The sequence below is a fragment of the Barbus barbus genome (genome assembly GCF_936440315.1).
Source record: "Barbus barbus genome assembly, chromosome: 21".
Classification (NCBI taxonomy): domain Eukaryota; kingdom Metazoa; phylum Chordata; class Actinopteri; order Cypriniformes; family Cyprinidae; genus Barbus; species Barbus barbus.
Window position 1 is genome coordinate 26,050,539 of NC_136749.1, and position 23,217 is coordinate 26,073,755.

The 23,217-nt window shown below is 35.8% G+C and overlaps 2 protein-coding genes across 4 annotated transcripts; both read right to left on the reverse strand.

Moving 5' to 3' along the window:
- Positions 1-202: 202 nt before the first annotated feature.
- On the reverse strand, positions 203-6,832 carry tmem147 (transmembrane protein 147). 3 transcript variants are annotated; one of them, XM_079444988.1, is made up of 8 exons: positions 6,596-6,832; positions 6,163-6,274; positions 5,705-5,774; positions 5,539-5,604; positions 4,476-4,612; positions 4,212-4,296; positions 2,225-2,346; positions 203-1,213 (listed from the first exon to the last, which is right to left on the reverse strand). In XM_079444988.1, exons 2-8 carry the CDS (start codon positions 6,237-6,239, stop codon positions 1,093-1,095), a joined length of 678 nt encoding a protein of 225 aa, XP_079301114.1. In that variant the 5' UTR covers positions 6,240-6,274; positions 6,596-6,832; the 3' UTR covers positions 203-1,092. The 3 variants fall into 3 exon arrangements, with proteins under 3 accessions (XP_079301114.1, XP_079301116.1, XP_079301115.1); XM_079444990.1 differs by having other exon boundaries at positions 865-1,213; positions 6,361-6,676; XM_079444989.1 differs by having other exon boundaries at positions 865-1,213; positions 6,556-6,674.
- Positions 6,833-9,481: 2,649 nt separating this feature from the next.
- gapdhs (glyceraldehyde-3-phosphate dehydrogenase, spermatogenic) lies at positions 9,482-22,485 on the reverse strand. Its single transcript, XM_079445208.1, has 11 exons — positions 22,408-22,485; positions 14,756-14,815; positions 13,639-13,735; positions 13,071-13,177; positions 12,438-12,528; positions 12,227-12,345; positions 12,024-12,105; positions 11,187-11,338; positions 10,943-11,105; positions 10,741-10,838; positions 9,482-9,883 (listed from the first exon to the last, which is right to left on the reverse strand). Exons 2-11 carry the CDS (start codon positions 14,782-14,784, stop codon positions 9,814-9,816), a joined length of 1,008 nt encoding a protein of 335 aa, XP_079301334.1. The 5' UTR covers positions 14,785-14,815; positions 22,408-22,485; the 3' UTR covers positions 9,482-9,813.
- Between the last annotated feature and the right edge of the window lie 732 nt (positions 22,486-23,217).

A 23,217-nucleotide genomic window follows, 5' to 3' on the forward strand; every position in this document is an offset into this window, starting at 1 on the left:
TAAATATCACCTACAGCATATGATACATTCCTGATTTTATCTATAGTGTGTATCCAGCTAAAAGCACCTTGAAAGTGCTCAAAACACACTTTATACTGGACATCATCAGCTTTTGTTTTTTAAGCAGAAATGCATCATAAGTTGCATACTAACCTGTTTATTATAATTTTTTAAGTTTATTAATATAATTTTTTTTTTTTTTAAGTTTATTTACAATTTATCAAAACCCATAATGTAACCATTCATGTCCTTTACATTCCCAGCAGATTTATGAGTTTTAATATGCCAGGAATGTGAAGCTCAGCTGAACTGAAATAGCAGGACAATAGTTGTTAAGAGATTAACACTTTATAATAAGGGCTCATTTGTTAAAGGAATTGTTAATAAAGTTACATTTGTTAGAGGAAGTTCATCCAAAAATTCAATTAGCAAAAAAAGTTCTCCTCAGGGCATCCAAGATGTAGATGAGTTTGTATCTTCATTGGAACAGATTTGGAGAAATTCAGCGTACATCACTTACTCACCAACGGATCCTCTGTAGTGAATGGGTGCCGTCAGAACGTTAACAATGCTTGTTCTGTGGATATTTTTCTCCCGATTCCTGACACTGGAGAAAGCAATATTATGGATAGAGGATTTTTATTTTAGCTGGAAGCAATGGTTTAAAGATAATTTGTTTGAATTTGTTTACTAGAAACATACAGCTTTTTGCTTCAAAAGCTTATTGTGATGTTTTTTTTTTAAATTAACCTTTATATTAGTTCATACAAAAATACAATTGCTTGTTCATGTCAGTGCACACTGCATGAACTAATGTTAACAGATACAACTTTTTATACCATACAAAAACATACAATTTGTTTTGTCCCATGTGGCTTTTATTAATAAATTAGTTTGTCGTTAAGAAGGTTTTTCTTGGAGTAAGTTTCACCATAACTGGTTTCTCTCCCAAAACGGTCCATGTATTCCTTCATATAATAACAGTTATACTCTCACAGTCTCCTAGTAGCAGATACAAAAGTCAACAGTATTCAAAGTAGGAATGTGGATTTGCTCATCAAATACTTGAAATGCACTATACAGTATAAGCGTTTAGTTGCTGTGAACGAGTGTGACGAATAGGAAGAGTGAACTCAGGGAGATGGCACCAGTGAGCACGGCCTTCACTAGGAGAGCTGTCCAGCTGCCCAGGAGGAAAACATGAACAAACAGCCTGGAGGAGACACACAAACATGGAAATAAACAGTTATGTGCAGTAAATGCATGATGCTTACATCCAAGATGAAAATGTTATTTGACAACTCGGCATAATACTGTATTAAATATTTTATGCTGTGTAATGCATTCCACATTCTATTTAAGAAATAAAAACACAGTAAGCAGCATACAGTGCATACTATGTGATATTTAGTAAATAAAAAGCTAGCATTTAATACCAAACAATAAAATCTAACTTAAGGCAACACTGCCATCTAGAGGAGAGACGAGCTTTACTGTGTTAAACTGTACTGCTTTAAATAAGCATTTCTCAATGAATTGTGATAAATTAATAAAAAGCATATAATTATTATACAAATTGAACATCTGATTGACTTCTATTTACAAGTCAAATCAAATGATGTTTGTAGATTAATGTAGGTAGATACAGAATTGTACTAATACAGAAATTCTGTGCAATACTGAAAATGAGAAATGTTTATGCCACAGCCAAAAATGTATATAATAGCTGATATTGTGAATCAAAACTGTTTGAAATATTCATTCATACAGGGAAAATAAGCATTAAAATGTAATAATTGTACAGAAGGTAGAATGAATAACAGTTAAGTACTTTTTTAATCTTCTGTAGTTAAACGGCAAACTGAGTGAATAGGAAAAATTAAGCACCTATATTATCCTCATCCAATATTTGACTAATGCCAACTTAAAAAAAAAGAGCAAATAATGGTAAATATCAATTTGGTCAAAATATATTGTGAATCCTTACTCGAATTGAATTATTTTCATAAACCATAAACCTTGCTTACTAGAAATGTGCTACAAATTTGAATGAATCTTAATTTTGACTAAAAATAATGTAGACAAACTAAAAGTACTGATAAAACACCAACTTAAATCAGCTTTGTTGTAAAACCTTAGATGAAAAATAGTGCCAAAAAAGTCGTTTTAAATAAGTTTCTCTTGAGGCAGAATAATGATAAACAAGCATGACTGTGATACTCACTCCATGAGAAAGCCCTTATAAACACACAATCCCAGCAGGATGGTAACAGGGAGCCGGAAGCTTTTGGGAAGGTCGTATCGAGTGAACATCCATACTACTGCTGCCATAGCAATATAATGTACCTGATAGGATTAAAAAATTGTTTAAGTTTAGGTACAGAAAAAAGTAACAGAAATGAGTAAATCGGACTTACAAAATTGTGTCCCAATGACTATATATATATACAGTGGTGTGAAAAAGTGTTGGCCCCCTTCCTGATTGTTTATTTTTTTGCTTGTTTGTCACACTTTAATGTTTCAGATCAAACTAATTTAAATATTAATCAAAGATAACACAAGCACACCCAACATGCAGTTTTTGAATGAAGTTTTTTATTATGAAGGGAAAACAAAATCCAAACCTACATGGCCCTGTGTGAAACAGTGCTTGCCCCCTAAACCTAATAACTGGTTGGGCCACCCTTAGCAGCAACAACTGCAATCAAGCGTTTGCGATAACTTGCAATGAGTCTGTTACAGCGCTGTGGAGGAATTTTGTCCCACTCATCTTGGCAGAATTGTTGTAATTCAGCCACATTGGAGGGTTTGAGCATGAACCGCCTTTTTAAGGTCATGCCACAGCATCTCAATAGGATTCAGGTCAGGACTTTGACTAGGCCACTCCAAAGTCTTCATTTTGTTTTTGTTCAGAGCCATTCAGAGGTGGATTTGCTGGTGTGTTTTGGATCATTGTCCTGCTGCAGAACCCAAGTTCTCTTCAGCTTGAGGTCACGAACAGATGGCCGGACATTGTCCTTCAGGATTTTTTGGTAGACAGCTGAATTCATGGATCCATTTAGCACAGCAAGTCTTCCAGGTCCTGAAGCAGCAAAACAGCCCCAGACCATCACACTACCACCACCATATTTTACTGCTGGTATGATGTTCTTTTTCTGAAATGCTGTGTTACTTTTACGCCAGATGTAATGGGACACACACCTTCCAAAAAGTTAAACTTTTGTCTCGTCAGTCCACAGAGTATTTTCCCAAAAGTCTTAGGGATCGTCAAGATGTTTTCTGGCAAAACTGAGACGAGCCTTTATGCTCTTTTTGCTCAGCAGCGGTTTTCGTCTTGGAACTCTGCCATGCAGGCCATTTTTGCCCAGTCTCTTTCTTATGGTGGAGTCATGAACACTGACCTTAACTGAGGCAAGTGAGGCCTGCAGTTCTTTAGATGTTGTTGTGGGGTCTTTTGTGACCTCTCGGATGAGTCGTCGCTGCGCTCTTGGGGTAATTTTGGTCGACCGGCTACTCCTGGGAAGGTTCACCACTGTTCCATGTTTTCTCCATTTGTGGATAATGGCTCTCACTGTGGTTCGCTGGAGTCCCAAAGCTTTAGAAATGGCTTTATAACCTTTTCCAGACTGATAGAAACACTTGTTCACACAGGGCCATGTGGGTTTGGATTTTGTTTTCCCTTCATAAAAAAACCCCTTCATTTAAAAACTGCATGTTGTGTTTACTTGTGTTATCTTTGATTAATATTTAAATTTGTTTGATGTTCTGAAACATTTAAGTGTGACAAACATGCAAAAAATTTTTAAATATTTTTCACACCACTGTGTGTATATATATATACACACACACACACACACACACACATCACATTTAATATTATAAAACAATGAGTAGAAAAGCTCTGTTACAGTAAAGTAGCAATATTTGATTAGTAATATGCATTGCTAAGGACTTAATTTAGACAACTTTAAAGGCGATTTTCTCATTATTTTTATTTTTGCACCCTCAGATTCCAGATATTCACATAGTTGTATCTCGGCCAAATATTGTCCTATACTTATTTATTCAGCTTTCAGATTATGTATAAATCTCAATTTTGAAAAATTTACCCTTATTAGAGATGTTGTGGTCCAGGGTCACATATTTGCGATACTGTTTCTTTGATGCATGCAAACACAAAAACTACAGCACAAAGAAAGCACATATCTTACCAGACTGATGTTGGAATCAAAGCTCATTTGAATGTATTTCCAGTCAAACTCAATGCCACGAGCTCCCACCCATAATGGAATACATCTGTTTAAAATGAACAGATCTTTTGTTTTTTACAGTACTGATCATTTCTTAAACTTGGACTTCAAATCATGAACAAAAGTGCATAACCAAACCATATACGTTCATTTCTACTGGTTACTGCCAGTGAAAGTCTGTCATGATTATGATTGACAGCGTATCTCTGAGGATGATCAGAATACCTTGACATGATGAGCTCAGCTGTAGCCCAGCCCATAGCTGCCACCATGATCTTATATTCACCCTTCCCAGCATTCCTGGACATAACCAGATGAAGACCTAGAAGATCGGCCATGTCCACTGTGGCCTTCATGAACTCCTAGGGTAAACAGGACATGAATGAATGAAGTTTACATGATTATTTGCACGGAAAGAATAATAATGTGTGAACAAGTTGTGAGCACAAAGCCTTAAATGAATAGTTCACCCAAAAATATACATTTGCTGACAATGTAGTCACTCTCTTTATCCCAACAGATTAGGAGAAATTTAGCATTACATCACTTGTTCACTAGTGGATTCTTTGCAGTGAATGGGTGCCGTCAGAATGAGAGTCCAAACAGCTGATAAAAACCATCACAATAATCCACACAACTCCAGTTCATCAATTAATATTTTGTGAAGTGAAAGGAGAATTTGTAAAAAAAAAAAAAAAAAAAAAAAAAACTTTTAACTTTTAGTCTTCTATCCATAATATCAATTTCTCCAGTGAAAACATTGTCTCGTCTTAATCAGGAGAGAAATCTGCACAGATCAAGCACCGTTCACAAGCGAAAACAGTCCAAAATACAAATATGGTGGTGGATTTTGAGGTGAGAGAAGAACAGGGCATGGAACTTTTCACTGGAGGTAGTATTATTATGCATTATGGACTCATATTATGGACAATATTTTGGTTTTAAGTTAAAAAAAATCTTGATGGATTTGTTTCTTCAAACATGCAGCTTTTCGCTTCACAAGTTGTGTGGATTACTAGATTATTGTGATGTTTTTATCAGCTGTTTGGACTCTCATTCTGACGGCACCCATTCACTGCAGAGGATCCATTGGTGAGCAAGTGATGTAATGCCTAATTTCTCAAATCTATTCTGATGAAGAAACTCATTTTTCTACATCATGGATGGCCTGAGGCTGAGTATATTTTCAGCAATTTCTACTGTTCCTTTAATTTGCCTTGTATAAACATCAAAGTTATCTCAATAAATGCCTAATGAAAAACTCAAATTAATTAAAATAGTGACTCACCCCAACAAAATCATACATGCCAGCTCCTCCCTCCCAGGTGGGGAAAAATGTGGCAAGAAACAGCATCTGAAAGTAATATCACACATTTACAGGAAACCTCATAATATTCTCTCTTCGACCCACAAACATTAGAAAAATCTTTGTGAGGACTAAAGTGTTCACTCACCTTGCACAGCTGCACAAAGAGGTAGGTAGCACCTGCTTGGACACATCTCCAAAATGCATTATATTCAGATCTGGACAAACAAACAAACAATAAATCAAATAAAAGGGTGAAGATTAGATTAGACGTTTAGAACAGCTAGAAAGCACATTTTGATCTTTGGATGATCAATGGATGAAAACTGTTGGAGGATTATACAGTAACAGAGTCACGATTAAAATTATAACACATTGAAGAGTAAAACTAATTGTGCATAAAATGTATTATTTCCTGACCATGCCTCATATTTAACACATTAGTTTGTAATATGGCATATATGACTTAAGAAGATTATACTGTAAACAGAATATAATGCAAACATCTTAAATAATACACACTGCAGCACCAATATTGTGCTAATAATATCTATACAATTCCATCAAACTTAGCTAAGTATGAAGCAATATTGTCTAAATACTTACAATCCACTACATTTATATGCAATGAAATATGGAAAATAGGCCAAAGACAAACAGTTTCCGAAATGAAAAAGCGTCATGGTAGAGATTTCAGTGTTTTATTCCTCCTCAGATCCTGTTAATACAGAAAAAACACCAGATATATTCTAAATCATGGTTAAACCAGCATTATTCCTGGGATGACAAATGTATTATTTTTACCTACACCAATTTAAAGTCACAGCTATATTATATAGGTATACATTTTGATATTTCTTTGGTTTATTAAAGCGTCAACATGTTAAAACACCACATGTACTACATCGGTATGAGACAAGCGTGCTGAGAAAATACTCGACATATAATTGTTATATAAGTTATTATAAAATTTATTTGTTTTTGGAACTAGTTTAATACCTCTATAATCAATTATTTAAAAGATAGACTGTTTTATTACCAACAAAATCGTGAATTTTAAATTCAGGAGCAGGTCGCATAATCCTCCGGTGCATCACTGTTAAGGTCCGAGCGGAAGCGCGCTCTCTCTCTTACTGTAGTTCCGCTTCTCATTCTGAACATTAGAAACTAGCTTGAAACACTGTACACAACACAGCTGTTGAAACTGCTAGGTTTCATGCAGGATATATGCGTGCATATTGTGCGTCCTTGCTTGTTGTGCAAAAAGCAGTATGTCAGGATGCTTGGATATATTCAGTAGTGAATTTCGTTCAGTTGAGTGAATCAGACTCGATCACGAGGAGAGAAAGAGAACGGATAGGAATAATTATGAATGTATAAACATTGCTGAACACCATAAATGAGTGAATGACTGAAACGTTTATTTATTTGTTCTATAGCTTGACATCAGTTAGTGTCAAAAACGAAAAAAATCTGCTTTTGGTCGTCGTTTGTGCATTACAACTTAGTGTCTGCCTATATAATTTTATATTTATATAAATTTCACGATATATAAGTCCTATAGTTTGTGCATCTGTTGCGTCATAAAGGTAAATTTGAGTTTCAAAGAAAAGAGTTAAAACAGCATTTTACTTATATATATATATATATATATATATATATATATATATATATATATATATATATATATATATATATATATATATATCAGTGGGGATTTCTTTTAGACTGCAAGGGAAGTTCGGCTTCCCCTATAATGTCCAAAAATTAATGGTCAAATATGTACTATTGTGTTAATATTTTATTGACTAAAAATGCGTTAGAACACGTTCATCTCGAATCCTGGCTTCTTTCTGTTTCTGCAAGAACATCTGCTGAGAGAAATAACCCAGAATTTCAAAATGTTTGTTTTTTCCTTCAGAGTACATAAACAATATACACTATGAAAATGCCAGGTTCAAAAGCTTGGAGACAGTATATATAGATATTAAAACTTTTATTTACACAAGCCATATTACAAACGATGCTGTTCTTCTGAACTTTCTATATTCATCAAAAAAAAAAAAAAAACTTCTTAGCTCTTTTCAACAATGATAATAATACTAAAAAATGTTTTTTTTGAGCAGCAAATCAGAATATTATAATGATTTCTGAAGGATCAAGTGACTAAGTAATGATGCATCTTTGATTGCTCCTAATAAACTGTTTAACTGCGCTCACAAGTGAATCCCAAGTTATTTTGTGTGATAGCTAAATATATTCTTAATAAACTACAAACAAAAAATATTTAAATGTATTTTGTCCTCGTATTCTTTCTTGTAACTCTTCCCTCTCAGACACTTACCTGACTGAATGGCTCATTATGCAGCTCATTATGAGGGTCTTTGTCTTCTCAGGTGTGAATGTGAAGGTTGACGCCTTCTCGCATAGACCCTTTCTACTTAAAAAGTGACTTAGAAAATGTATATCAATATATTGTTTTCTGTGAGCAAATAAACTAGCTGATTTTCACATTATTTTGAAGACAAATTCTAGGCTACAAGATCCAGTTCTCAGAAGTCTTGTGAACAATTGTTCTGAGTTTTATGGCCTTATTTCAGGGACTTCAAAATTTTAGTTTTTCACTAACCACACATAAACGTTTCTTTCTCAAAAACAAAATCAAGTACATAAATGATGCAAACATATTATTGTAGCCCAGTTTGTGCTGTTTACACTGTTATTAGACTTTAGCCATTTATATATTTATAAGCAACTGAAAAAAGCACAAATGTCATGTCAAAACTTCTCCAGGCCCCCAAAACACCCGCAGACCCCAGAGGGTTAAAGACATGGAGATGGACAGTGCAATGCCTCAGCTTTACAAACTGTTCTCATTAGTGGCAACCATTGGAGCTACATCTGCAGGTGTAGAAAGGAGCTTCTCCTGTTTAAAGCGGCTCAAGTCCTACACCCGTAACACAATGGGCCAAGACCGTTTAAGCAGCCTAGCTCTGCTGGCCATTGAGAGGACACTGGTCAAGTCACTGGAAAAACGCCTAGTTGGTACGACAGGGTCACAGAGCATTTTCTTGAAGAGGAACGTAGGGCAGAATTTACGTATAAATAAATGGACAATGTTTATGATGTAGGCCGAAAATGAGCTTCCCCTCTTTGAAAGACCAGCAGCCGCCACTGATATATATATATAAACATTTTAAAAAGCTTGTATGTGTTTTGTATAATTTTTATATTACGTTTTGTATATTCGATACATCAGGCTTTTATGGCTGATTTAATATAATATAGTAAGAATATGAGCTCATCTTGTGGAAAAAAAATCACCTTAATCTAATTTAGAGGACTGAGCAAAAACGTGCAGTTTTGTGCAGTTGCTAATCATATGGACAAAAACTATGATGAAATTCTGAGAGCTTGTGTAAATCAGTAAGATCTTATATAGTATGATGCATATAAATACCAGTTGTCACTCTATACGTCCTATTAGTATTTTTATATTTACATGGATGATTATATTACCTGTATAATCTGTGGGGGCAAAGCATAAAATGCCATGAAACGCAATGATTGAGAGTTGAACACATAATCATTCCCTCAAAATCTTGTTTTATTATATTTGACTCTGATATCTGATGATTTATTCTTACTATTATTATAAAAAAAATGTTGTATGATCAAGTAACACTAAGTTGCTTCAGTCTGGTAAATGTTCACCTTTAAAATGTTACTACAATATAAAGTTATTCAACAGAAGATGAGTAGATTGTGTACAAGTTTTTTCAGCAAAGGCTTGATCATGTTCATAATTTAGAGTCCTTAGAAATTCATATATCAAATATAATACAGTAGGCTTTATAGGGTTAAACTATTACCATGATGTATGTATGTAAGTACACCTTATAAGAGACAGAATAACTGGAACACATTTGTTTTTCCAAACACTTTAATTGGTTTCTTTTAAAGCTGCATTACAGTAGCGTTTTACCTCATGTAACTTTATATGTTATTCTCTTTACACCAACACAACGTGATTACACCCAGAATGGCAACAACTACAGCAATGCTTGTGGAGTGACACTGACACAAATACCGTCAAAAGAAACTAACACGCACACACAGACGTCTACAGAGACGAACGCGTCTCGTAGGTGGGAACAGGAATGCTAAGGCGTGTCACTATGGCTTCAGCTATGAAATGAGTGCGTTGAAAAGAAGGAATGGTAGGGCCTTTCTGCTGTGGCAAAACTTGGTGGTGAGTTACTCTTTGGAGTGCATGTACACTAACAGGTCAGCAACACGATGGCTGTAGCCAAATTCATTGTCATACCTGTGAGAAAGAAAAACAAAAAAAGATTAGAGCACTGTTTTTCTGCTGACGTTTTTTTTTTTTTTTTTTTTGCATAGGGTGATATAGCATCAAAATCTTGATATTTTTCTGACATTTGACAATAAATGTAGCAATATATATGCACTGTATTTTTCCTGAAAATATTTATTTTGACTTAACAGTCATCAAAAAATAAAATAAAAAATATTTTACGCAAAAAGTACAAATCTAGTCAGAAAGAAATTATCTATATTTATTTTTCACCAAAATAAAATCAGATTAATATGATATGGGGGAGCCAGTTTAGAATGGTTTTGAATCAATAAACAGAAAAGGACAATTTGAACTTAGATACAGAATTAAACTGAAATGTAGAGTTTAAAGTAAAGAATGCTGTGAGGCTAGAAAAAAATTGTGAAAATGCTGTCTTTAGAAGTTGCAATAATTACAATATTTGCAGTGAGGCTTTATTTTCTATCGCCATTGGAAATGTTTTGTGATCATTTGATCCAGTCCATCCAAAAATGACAATTATTTCATCATTTACTCTCCCTCATGTTGTTTCAAACCTGTACGAGTTTTGTCCTGTATGCTGAACACAAAATAAGATATTTAAAAGAATATTGGTGACCAAACTATTTCAGGTCCCATTGACTTGCATAGCATTTTCTGTACATACTATGGAAATCAATGGGACCCAAAACATTTTGTTACCAACATTCTTCAAAATATCTTTTATGTTCCATGGAATACAGAAATGCACACAGGTTTGGAATGTCATGAGGCTGAGTAAATGATGACAGAATTGTCATTTTTGGGTGGACCATCGCTTTAAGTCATGTTGTTTTTGAGCTTACCAGGAGATGAGTTTGACAAAGTTGTCATTGAGGGAGATGCCTGCACCAGCATCAAAGATTGAGGAGTGAGTGTCACCAATAAAGTCAGAAGAAACAACCTAAACAAAAACACATTTAAATTAAATATGATTCCAATTTCTGTCCATTACATGAAAATATGCATGTTGTGGAATTCTAAAAGAATTTCACTGCTAGCACTTACGGAATCCTCTGTGTATCCCAAGATTCCCTTCATTGGTCCATGAGCAGCCTTCTTGACAGACTCCTTGATGTTAGCGTAGCTGGCGGGCCTTGAGAGGCGGCAGGTAAGGTCAACAACGGACACATCGGACACTGGCACACGGAACGCCATACCGGTCAGCTTGCTACAAATCAGACAGAGATGGTAAACTTCTCCAACAGACATCAAAATTGATCAGTTATCTTTCGATCTGTCTTGCACTGACCCGTTAAGCTCAGGAATGACTTTGCCCACAGCCTTGGCAGCACCAGTGGAAGCAGGGATGATGTTCTGGTGGGCGCCGCGTCCATCGCGCCAGGCCTTGGCAGAGGGGCCGTCCACTGTCTTCTGTGTGGCGGTGTAGGCATGGACTGTGGTCTGTGAAGAGGTACGGAAAAGAATTTGTATGATTTTTCAATTTTTTTAATGTTTTTGAAAGAAGTCTATAATGCTCAACAAGGCTGCATTCATTTGGTCAAAACATACGGTAAAAACAGTAATATTGTGAAATAATATTGCAATTTAAAATAACTGTTTTCTACTTGAATATATTTTAAAATGTAATTTATTCTTATGATGCAAAGCTGTATTTTCAGCATCATTACTCCAGTCTTCAGTGTCACATGATAACTCAGAAATCATTCTAATATGCTGATTTGGTGCCCAAGAAAAATAACTGCATTTATTTGAAGTAGAAATCTTTAGTAGCATTATAAATATACAATCACTTTTTGATACTTTTATTCAGCATCCTTAGTGAATAAAAGTATTATTTCTTTAAAGAAATTGACTGCTAATTTTTTAAAATGAGTGCTACATTTGAATTACATTTAAGTAAATAGGGAGGGCTTTAAGCACAAAGGTGACTTTCACACCTCATGTTGCCCATTAGAACTGTTGTTTCAATGATGTCATGCTTTTTGATTTCCTTTCAGCCTTTATTTCTAAGAAGCAGATGTTAAATGTTTGTCTTAGTTTAAAAGCGTCAAAATAGTTGAAAAATGATTTTGACCCAATTGAGCAAATATAAGTAGGACTCATGTCACGCTAGACATCGACTTACCATGAGGGCCTCCTCAATACCAAAGTTATCATGAATAACTTTAGCCAGGGGAGCCAAGCAGTTAGTGGTGCAGGATGCATTGCTGTGATGTTTTCAACAAAAAACACACGTTAATATGGTTATCTTCTAATGTCAGTTACTTTCACATGCATACAATAAATATTTTTTTGCATGCTGACATGGGTTAGACTTGGTTTGCTCACCTGACAATGGTCATACTGGAAGGGTCATACTTGTCCTGGTTGACTCCCATCACAAACATGGGAGCGTCAGGTGATGGGGCGGACACAACCACACGCTTGGCACCGCCCTGGATGTGAGCCTATGGGGGACAAATTTCACAAAATATCAGTATTATAATTTTTTTTGATGCTATACATTTGCCCTCCAGATCCTGCTCAGGTTCAGACTTACTGAGGCCTTCTCAATGCTGAGGAAGACTCCGGTAGACTCGACTACATAGAGGGCACCGGCATCGCCCCATGGGATCTCAGCAGGCTTCATACTAAGAGCAAGAGAGAAAAAGAATTAGCACAACCCTATGACTATGTTTGAAATTCCTTATACTATTTCTGCAGTATTTTGTTTTCTGTACACATAAAATAATCATATTAATTCCCACAATGTAATGCGCATTGAACTAATGAACCAGTGAAGAACCAATAAAGAATCTTGACCTTCTACTAAAACAATATCAACTGCAAATGTTTAACATCTATTAAGTGGTTCATTGTTTAATTGGCCACACATTTTTCCTAAAATAGGATTAAAACTACAAAATAACCATAATTTTATGAGATGTTAACTGGACGCTACTTTCAATTAAACATGGACCGTTTCTATCATGTACCTGATATTCTTTACAATATTTTTTCAAAAATAGTGCCCAGTATGCAGTATATACTGTGCACTATGATCTTTTTAATATGACAGTGTTTACTATGAATTTAAACATGCTTGCACTCTATGTGTCAAGGTTGGAGTTATATCCTAACAGAGAGATGTTCCTGATTGGCGACTATGCTATATAAGACCAATAAAACGTACCACTGGAACACAGAGATGGCTTGTCCATCAACAATCAGCTTTCCATCCTCTTGGTGCACATCTCCCTTATAGCGGCCGTGAGTGGAGTCATACTTGAACATGTAGACCTGTTAAATGATTTCAAGTTTGAGATCACTAGATTAGGATTAATTTTATAGAGATAGGATTCACAGCAAAAAGAAAAATCTATTTTATTTTTAAGATTGATAAAAAATAATTTAATTTGTGACATCATTAGAAAGGAAAATCATTTCAGCAGCATACATTTTATTAGAAATATTATTCGATTTTTATATATTTTTATTTTTATAATTTTTTTAAATAATGCTGTGTACCAATGAATGGTCCACAATAGGCATTAAGAAATGAATATAGTGCTATTTTTATTTTTACTTGAATGCTAAAAGCAATGCTGTTAAATTCACAGGGAAAGCTGCATGTTTGAAAGCGTCTAAAATCTCATACTAAAAAACACTTAATGCAGCGCAGGACTATAGATATTTTAGTTTAACATGGCAGCTGCTTTACACAATGCCAAGAATCATAATTTCTGCTTCAGCGATCTCACCATGTACTGCAGGTCGATGAAGGGGTCGTTGACGGCGGTGACTTTAATTCCCTTCTGCAGGCAGGCCCTGAGGACCAGACGGCCAATGCGGCCAAATCTACACAAATACACAGCAGAGTTATTGAAGATGTGTCATAATGACACAATCTGTTATTTTGTTAAGATGCCTCTCATTCTCCCGTATCTGTCTGAAAGTTAAAGTGAGTAATTCATGTTTGTCAGTTGATATCTGATCGGTAAGACACATTGCCTGAAAGACTATGCAGCAGGAGTGTGTGTACGTGTTTGTGTGGATGGAGGCTTAAGCTCATCCTGGGTAATCCTGTTCTTGCAATCATTCTGAATCAGGCCATTTGCTCTCTCTCTCTCTCTCTCTCTGCATTTTACAATCTCTATTTATGGAATTATTAGCTCTGTCCCAAAACCTAGTGAGCTGCCTTGCTGTTTACTGCCTCTAAAAAACCTAAAAGAAAAAGAAAATCAGACCAACTCTGAATGTTCTTTATAGTACGCAACTTAAAGTACAAAGCACTGTCAATGTCAATTTTCTAATTAGATTTAACTGTCTATAGTTAACTAGATTATCATTATCAGAGATTTTCTGTCAGCCAAACTCCTAAAATATGTACTTGAAAATATATACTATATACTAGGCAATATTTAATAACACTTTTGGATGTTTACAGTTCTCTGATATTGGTTAATGGTCACATGACAAGCAGGTAAAGAAATGTTTTTTTTTCTAATTAATTTTACTAATTTTTTTATTTTAAAATTGTTTACTTAATTTTATTCATTATTCATTTATTATCCATTTTTATGATTTCATACATTATTAGCTTTTCATCAACTCACAAACTTTTATGAATACATTCAGGAACTGAATAAATTCTAAGCTTAAGAATTTAGAATAGATCTTGAAAAATTTAGAATTGATCTTGATCTTGGTCTCTACCACTGTTTATTAGGTATAGCATAATTTTTAGGCGGTTCACTACATTTTGGAACAACAGATCCTTTGTCAAATATAGACTCAAGTTTTGCATTTAGTATTTTATGATTTGTTTAATCATATATTAAAGCCTTAAACATCATTACAGATCAGATGTAAACTCACCCATTGATTCCAACGCAAAGCTCAGACATTATTGCAAGAGTATGGATTGTGGTCCTGAACCTGAAACAAGGGAAGACAAAAACAAAGCAGGCTTTTAGAACAACTGCATCAAGTTTAGTTTTACTGTTGTTTTGAACTCAATGTTTAATAATGTGTAGCTGTTTTTGCACAGAACCCGCATTTGTGCTCATCAACGTCCACAAAATAAGAGAAAATAATCAACTGGCATGAAGTATGTTTCAGTTTATCTTGTGAAATAATAGCATTAGTGTGATAGTGTGATTTTGATCATACCGCCCACCTTCACTAGCAGCTCAGTGGTCTGTCTAAACACGCTTGTGGGACTGAACTTCCTGAACTTTCTCTGAGCCAGTGTGGTGTTTTGGATGGTGGGTGGAGGCTTGAACTGTTCTCTAGTTTTTATTGTTCTTGGGTCCATTAGCATGCTGTCTGGGAAATTTCCAAACCTCGGCCTCACTGGACCTGCATACTTTATTAGCCTGGCAGAGCAGAAGATCTATTGTGCTAAGACACATCTTTTATTCTCCTCTCTTCATGCAGAACAGGGGCAGCAAGTCATGCGCTTCACAAATTGTCCTTAAACTTCCTTGTGCACACAGGAAGTTGATGAAATAGTGGCGATGTATGTGCATTGCCAAAAAATCTTCCCTGTGGGCTTCAATATGCAACAAGTCGTCACATGCCCAACATCGTTTGCAGCTTTCTCTATTATCAGAGTGCCACGCTATGTGAGGATGGGTCTAAATGTAATACTGGACCAGAGTCAAATATTTTTACATTATGCCATATATGGCTAACGCCTGATAAGTATCAAAGGGAAGAGGAGGATGTTGAACTGCAACTGGAAACGGATATATGTGCACATGAAACAGGGAGATGTGACTCGCACAAATTGAAATTACAATGCAAAAGTTAACAAATTTAAATTCAGTTAAAAGTGTAATGGATTTCAGGTCTACCTTTTAATACAAACTGGCTGTCTAAATCAGTTTAGACTTTAGAAATGTTTAGAATAAGATGATTTCTGCTGTCGCTCTTTTTACAGCTGTCCCTGTGAATTTACCGTAGTATTTAAAACACTACAAGACTGTGTACGAAATAATTCAAGGGAGTGGCTCTAATGCGTTATACTTTGTTTGACATTTTAAGATCTAAACACATTTTAGCTAACAGAGTTATAATGTTTATATTTGTAGTCACAATAAAATATAGCCCTCTAAAAGCCCATAGATGTGGCTAGTTGACAGAGAACGTCTCATAATCTGTTGGGTTTTAGTGAGCTATGGTTTGTTTTGAGTCCACATGTTTATACTTTCATCAAGGCAAGTGGTGCACAACCGGTCATTAACGAGACAAATGAACATGTTTTCCACAGACACCATTGATTGGACCTCATCTGCCAATTCTGTCTCTGTGCACCACTGAAATGGCCAAAAATGACCTTCACAGTCTGCTTGAAAAGATAGGCAGGGTTATTCTAGTTAACTAAAATTAAAAAAAGGGTTATTTGAAATTAAATAAGCGTTATCTGTAATTAAATATTAAAGAAAAACCTTAAATATATTTTATTTCAGCTGGTTTCCAATGCAACATTGATCATTTAGTGTACTCTGTTACAGTTTGCAAATGGATATGAAATAAATCCTGTCCTAAATTGCAGAATTTGGAAAATTGGCTTATTATTAGGCAGAAAATACAAATGCGTTCTGCGCATTTCATTTCTAAGTTTCATTGCTAATCCAAATTGGCAAATGGCTGAGATTATGAGGTTATGCCTTAGAGTTGGACACAACGGCAGCAGATTTTTTAGGGAAGAGCGCTTGGGAAGTTTTTCATTAGCGTTTTATTTTCGAGGCACTGAACGATCCATTTCCCAATGGCAATGGCAGTTTCCACCAATACTGAAAAATCACCCTCAGGCTCAGAATATAGCAACCAACCTTGACCGATCAACCTAAAAAGAGTTCAAATGCCTGTCTGTAACAAAGGAAACCATCTCACTCAGATGGATCAAAATCAGTTCAGTTAGTGTAAAGCACTCTTTGAAAATACAGTCAGCTGTTTTTTAACATTTCCTTATTTGTATAATGTTGGCTGTACAAGATGAGCGCTGAAGCCCTGAACTCAAATTCAAGATAATGCACCACAACCAATGACCCACATCGCCAGACTGGATGAAATAAGGTCGTTTTTGCTCAAGGGCAACGTGAAAAGAGATGAAGGTTGTGGTCTATGTAGAAAATAAGGTGACTTATTTTAATGCCAATGTATATGTCAAGATTTCATATAATTCAGCATTTAAAAATTATTTAATTTTTGTTCGGTGTGTTTGGTTCGGCCATACTGGATGCCCATGGGCAAACTAGATGAGGTCTCAACTCCATCTATACCAAGCAAATGGGAAAGTACCAGCAATTGCATTTGCAATGTTACGTAATGAAGAAACACTTGAGTTAGTCAGTGATGATGAATGAAGGAAGCTCAGACTTTCACAGCATGCATAAAGACAGACCGTCCTTGCAGCTGGCAATGAGTAACTGGAGACTATAAGCTCCTAATCGGCCCATCTGTGTGTGAACCATGTACTGCACCTGCCCTACCTGAGTAATCCTAATCCAAGTCCCCAGTCTTGTTAAGGACTACCAGAATGCACTGCACGTGAAATAACAGATCGCAAATTCAGCTTGAAGCTAAAATGGCTGCATTTTGTGGAGAAATTTGCTGCTGGTGCAGAAATTATTTCTTGTTTTGCAAGCACTATCTGACAAAGTGGCTGCTGACTAATTTAGAAATGAAGCTTATGGATGCATGGAGGTGAAGCAAAGAATTAATCAACGGATGAAATTTAGCTGTAAGCCTTAAAAGCCAAACGATCAGATGAAATTGCAGAGAATGATCACATGACGTTGACAAGGTCATTCAGTGCAGGAAAACAGTGGCCGTGTCGGCATCTTTGGTTTCCCTTCCTCTCCTCTGACTTCTTTTCTTTGGATTTTTGATTCTTTTGGTTTCTTCTTATTTTTTTGAGTTTTCGCTAATTTTGCCACTATGCATTTTGGTGAATAGATGTGAATATCCGTCTTTGTGTTCTTTGGTCAACAAAAAGAACAGTGCAACAGAGTCAATGAGAACTGGTTTCCTGCCAAAAGCCTGCTGTCTCCAATTAGACCTGGATCAAATGACACACACACACACACACACACACACACACACCTCTGAACTGACCCTAAATTCAATTCCCCTACTGTTCTGTTTAGAGTCTCTCAGTCGTGTCATGTGCATATCATGTGTATAAATGCTAATTTTCAAATCATAATTTCATAATTAATTCGAGCTCAATAATCTGATTGGATAATATGCACACACCTGTCATCACACATCAACAGAGTCAAGTAAAAATGCTATTCATCACAAATGTGTAAATCAAGTAGACAGACCTTCTACGGAGCTTTGAGACTGTTAAAAGTCAGCAGGAAATGTATTTGATTTTGAATCAAAATTTATTTTGAATCAAAATAACTTTTCCAGTCATGACTTTAAGTGAAGGCATTTCCTTGGCTAGAAGCCACAAATCTGGGTGACTTCAATTTAATTACAAATTGTTTAATTGCTAAATTCTTGAAGAACTACACTACCCATAATGCTCCTGTCAACAGTATATGGCCTACAGTTTAACTAATTTATTTGGCTGATTAATTGTTTATTGTGCCTTTTATTATTTTTATATTATTAATTCTTATTATTTATTTTTGTTTTTATCATATCGTTTCAGTCTCTCTGTATTCATTTAGCTTTTATTTGGCAGGAGTTCTCAATCTCTTGATGCAGTAGGAAGCAAGTTATGACAAACCACAATGGCACACCTCTTCTGGAGATGAAAAGACAGCATTTCCTCTGAACCAGCAAGCAGCCATTTCCACATACCAAAAACACCCAATGTGACAGAACAAGGACACACAGACGGGTATAACCAGGACAGTTTTCTTGGGACACGCAAACAGTCATTTGAGTGGAAAATATCTAATGCTGTGTGGCATAAAATGAAACAGGAACTTCAGCAGTGTCACTTTGCAAAAAATAGCATGCAACTAAAAATTAGTTATGGACCTGTTTTATTAATAATATAATTAATATTGAGTAGAGAAGTGTTGTACTTTGTTGTGTCATTGTTGTGACAGTGCTGTGTCATTCCAGCCAGACAATTGGCAGCGGGAGAAAGCACATTTTTAGAGAATGGATAAGCAATTTAACTAGTGCAACACATAAACATCTAACATTAGGACCATTATTTGTGTGCCAACGGTCACATTTGGCTTCATTCACAGTGCAATAGGTATGATGTAAGAAAATTAAATTACCCCACACTACAACCCACTGTTCCCATTCTTGGCGCCGTTAAAGGACATGTTTGAGAAGGGAATGGTATTTTAACTCTAAAAATTATTCCTCCAAGGGTGCTAATTACAGCCCAGAGAATAAAACACCCTCTCTGCACAGACTGTATGACTGTACTGTAGCTAATTTCTGTATCATTAAACATGCGATATGCATGCAAATTATTTTGATAATGCACAATTCAATATTTCATTCTATGAAATCAGTCCTCATTGTATAATAGTCTAATCTGTCTGCCATTTGGATGCTTTTGATGACGCAGATGCAAGTTTCAAACCAACATCATGATGTCATGATGCATAAATCAGTGCAATTGGCTATAAAACACCTTCATAAATGTATACTGGCTTCTTTTTTCCACTAACTCCATAGTATGAAAGCCAAATTTGTCTGGTGTAAGGTACCATCTACTATAATCAGTGTTGGGGGTAACTCATTACAAGTAACGCGAGTTACGTAATAATATTACTTTTTTCAAGTAACTAGTAAAGTAACACATTACTTTTTAATTTACAAGAAAATATCTATAGGTACTTTTTTCCCATTTATTGACTGACAGTGCGCTGTCATGCTGTTACTGTAGTCCTAGACTAAATGTGAATGTGCATTTAGTGCATCCCACTCACAAAAAACTGATTTAGTATTCATCGAAATGAATTAAAACAGTGAAATGCAAACTCAAAATATGACACAAACCTGCAATACTTATATATGTTAAACAACACAAATGTATCTAATCCCATTTTATTAACCAATGTCTTTGCTGCTGACCTTTGATGATCCAGTTCAACCATACTAATAAGAAAAAATGACTTTAGATAAACTAACAATTGTGCTTCATTGTTTTTTCTATTGAGTGTTGAACCTTGCAAAGACGTGAATTTACTTTTCCTTCAGCCTGAGGTTTATTCATTACACTTTTTGGTGTGAAAGTGCTTTTACATTTGCTATAATTAGAACTTCTTGCATTACTTTACTTACTTACTTTTGTCATTTAGCAGACGCTTTTGTCCAAAGCGACTTACAAATAAGAAAAAGTAACTAAAACTAAAAGTTACAACTCTATAAATACTATATACCTACATATTTAAGAAAATAAAGAAATTAAATAAAATTGACACATGCATATAACATTTCAATAATAAACAAATAAATGGAAAAACTAAAATAAAAAGCGATACTTCTAGCCCTTGCCGGTGGAGTCGCACGGTAGAGTTGATGGTCTTTACACTCTTTACTTTTGTCATTTAGCAATTAAAAACAATTAAGCCCTGCTCATATTTAAAAAGTAACGCAAAAGTAACGCAATGCATTACTTTCCATAAAAAGTAGCTAAGTAACGTAATTAGTTACTTTTTTAGGGAGTAGCGCATTATTGTAATGCATTACTTTTAAAAGTAACTTTCCCCAACACTGACTATAAGTGAATGGCCAGTTGAAGGCCCTTCTGGTTGCCAGTGGCAACTGCAGAGTCAGACTGGAGAAGGTCAATGAAGGAGGGATGGAGATGCGGCCTGCAGGTCACCAAAGACTATAGAATACCTAAGACATGTCACTCGTATTGTTTTGAATGGGGAAAAATGCAACTCTCAATATGGCCGCTCAATCGCAGGAAGCCCCGCCTTCTGAATGAAAGAACCAATCACTAATCAGTAAAGTCAGCGCGTCACTGCAGCTGCCGTTAGAAGTCCCGGTTGCTATAGAAACAGTCAGCGCTCTGAGACGCGCGCTCAGGACTGCGCATGCGCACTGGCTAATCTAGCCTGAGAAATAAGCTTTTTATAACGCTATTTGAGCAAAAGAAACAACATTTATGACACAGTTGTTGTCCGATTTCATTGGTGATTTCAAATATTAAATTTAATCGTAAGCTTAGTGAACCGTTTTGGAAAATTTGATGGATCCCCATACAAAGAGATAGGAGCTGCACTTGGATGCCCGAGAGGCGTTTCAAAGATGGCCGCCGAGTGACATGACTTGTCTTAAAGAGACTTTGAGGTCACTTCCTCGCATACATATATATTATATCTCATCCCACAGTCTTCGAATTACACTTAAGCATACACTTAATTTTACAGAATTTATTAATGCCATTATTTATTTCAAATGATCACAGCATAATTGTTGTTAATGATGCATACCTTGCCGAAAAACACAAATCAGTGAAACCTATTCAGGTGGGTCATTTGGTTGCATGAAAACAACATTAAACCTGATAAAACTGGTAAACCACCTCACGCTGGTTTCATGTTTTATTCAACGGGGAATTTGCAGGAAATTACTACAGAAGTAAGTTCTGAAGTTCAGTATTGCTCATGATACCCAAGGTTTTCAGATCTGAGTCATGTTCTCCACTGCAGCATCGAACATGAGGCCAGTCACGTACATGAGGGAGAAAATCTCCCATGATGCTCATCGTGTAATATGTGTCCTGTCCAGATTTATATTCAAATACAGGTAGAAGCTAAGGCATAGTCTATCCTCACCCTAACCCTGTTCTCGTATAACGCATTCAAAACCTAAATATTATGAGAAAGAATAAGCACAAGGAATTATATCATTTGACCTTGACAGCTCGTTCGACCTTCATGATGCGAGTGATTCAGGCATTATTTCCGTTTATCTGCTTTTATATACATTAGAGCGCAAACAACTGCTTTTTGTTCAAAAAGGGGGAGTGCGTTCCTTCGTCATTCGTTATTTGTCAATGTCAATAAGTCGCATAAATATAATAACCATCTGATTAAAACAGATACTCCAAATATGCGCTCAAACGACACACGGACGAGTTTGGAGAACTTATTTAAAAAAAATAAAAATTATTAAATCATATTCCCTCCCCTCTTTCGCAGCATCCTAGCAGATGGTACATTCTGGAACGATATGACGCAATGAGTCCATCGCGCAAGGCACGACACGCAGCTCATTCTTCAACATTTTCATATAATAAAATGCTAAAATGTCATAGGTGTGAAATTAATATTGTTATTCTGTAATAAAACATTTATATATTTGCATAAACCCGCATGAAATGTACGAATGAACCACGCCTCCATATTTTCGTGCATTACGCAGAAACTGACGGATAATATAACAACTTCCTTACAAACCCAAACGCAGCAAACAACATCCTGCAAAGCTAAACGACGTCTTTAAAATGTTTAATATATGCATACCATTTAGCAGTCTATGGATTCGACACAAAAATAATGTAAAGTCTACGAGGAAGAACTCACCTCCTTCAGTGATGCTGCTGCGGCTTCTGCTCAGTTTCCGCGTAATGCTGCACCATTTTATACCGGACACGTGCCACCGGGGCCGGTCACCTTGGCAACCTGACGTCACACCGTGGGATCATTTTAAAGAAGCATATACTAGCTATCTATCACGAATGCTATGGAAACGCTGATGGGAGACTGGGTAAGACTACTATACAAGGACATGGAGGGGAGATTTATAACACACATGAAACAAGCGCAATTTGGTGCTGTATAGATGTGCCAGACTTCCAAAATGCAAAATTAAACTCTAAAAGATGCATATCCTCATGCAGAATCGTGGCATCTTATTATATTTCACCCTTAACAAGATAACCAGAGCCATTTAGTTGAAGTTTTCGCCACTGAAAGTTGTTTTCTGTGTCTAAGCTCCATGACAGGATACACGGACAACGTGTCAAGTTACAGATGCAGTATTAAAGATCATACATTATGCTCAAAAGACACCTGGTCACAAATGTTACCAGTGAATAAACACAAACCCTCGCTTTGGAGGCAACTAGATGATAAAAGCAATGCTATTAAAAAAAAACTTTTTCTTTATTAATCAATTTTACCCCATGCATACTATGAAAAAGCACTGTGGTTTTAATTGTGACTGAAAAAAACGCACTTTGACTAAAAATGTCATGTAGTTCATTTAACAATCCAAAAATAATTTACACGTGCTCACTTTTGGCACGCGCGCATTTGGGATTAATTTGTTTAACATAAATAGCCTTCTATTGGACATTACGGTGCACGTCCTAGTCGCTATTAAAAAGCAGA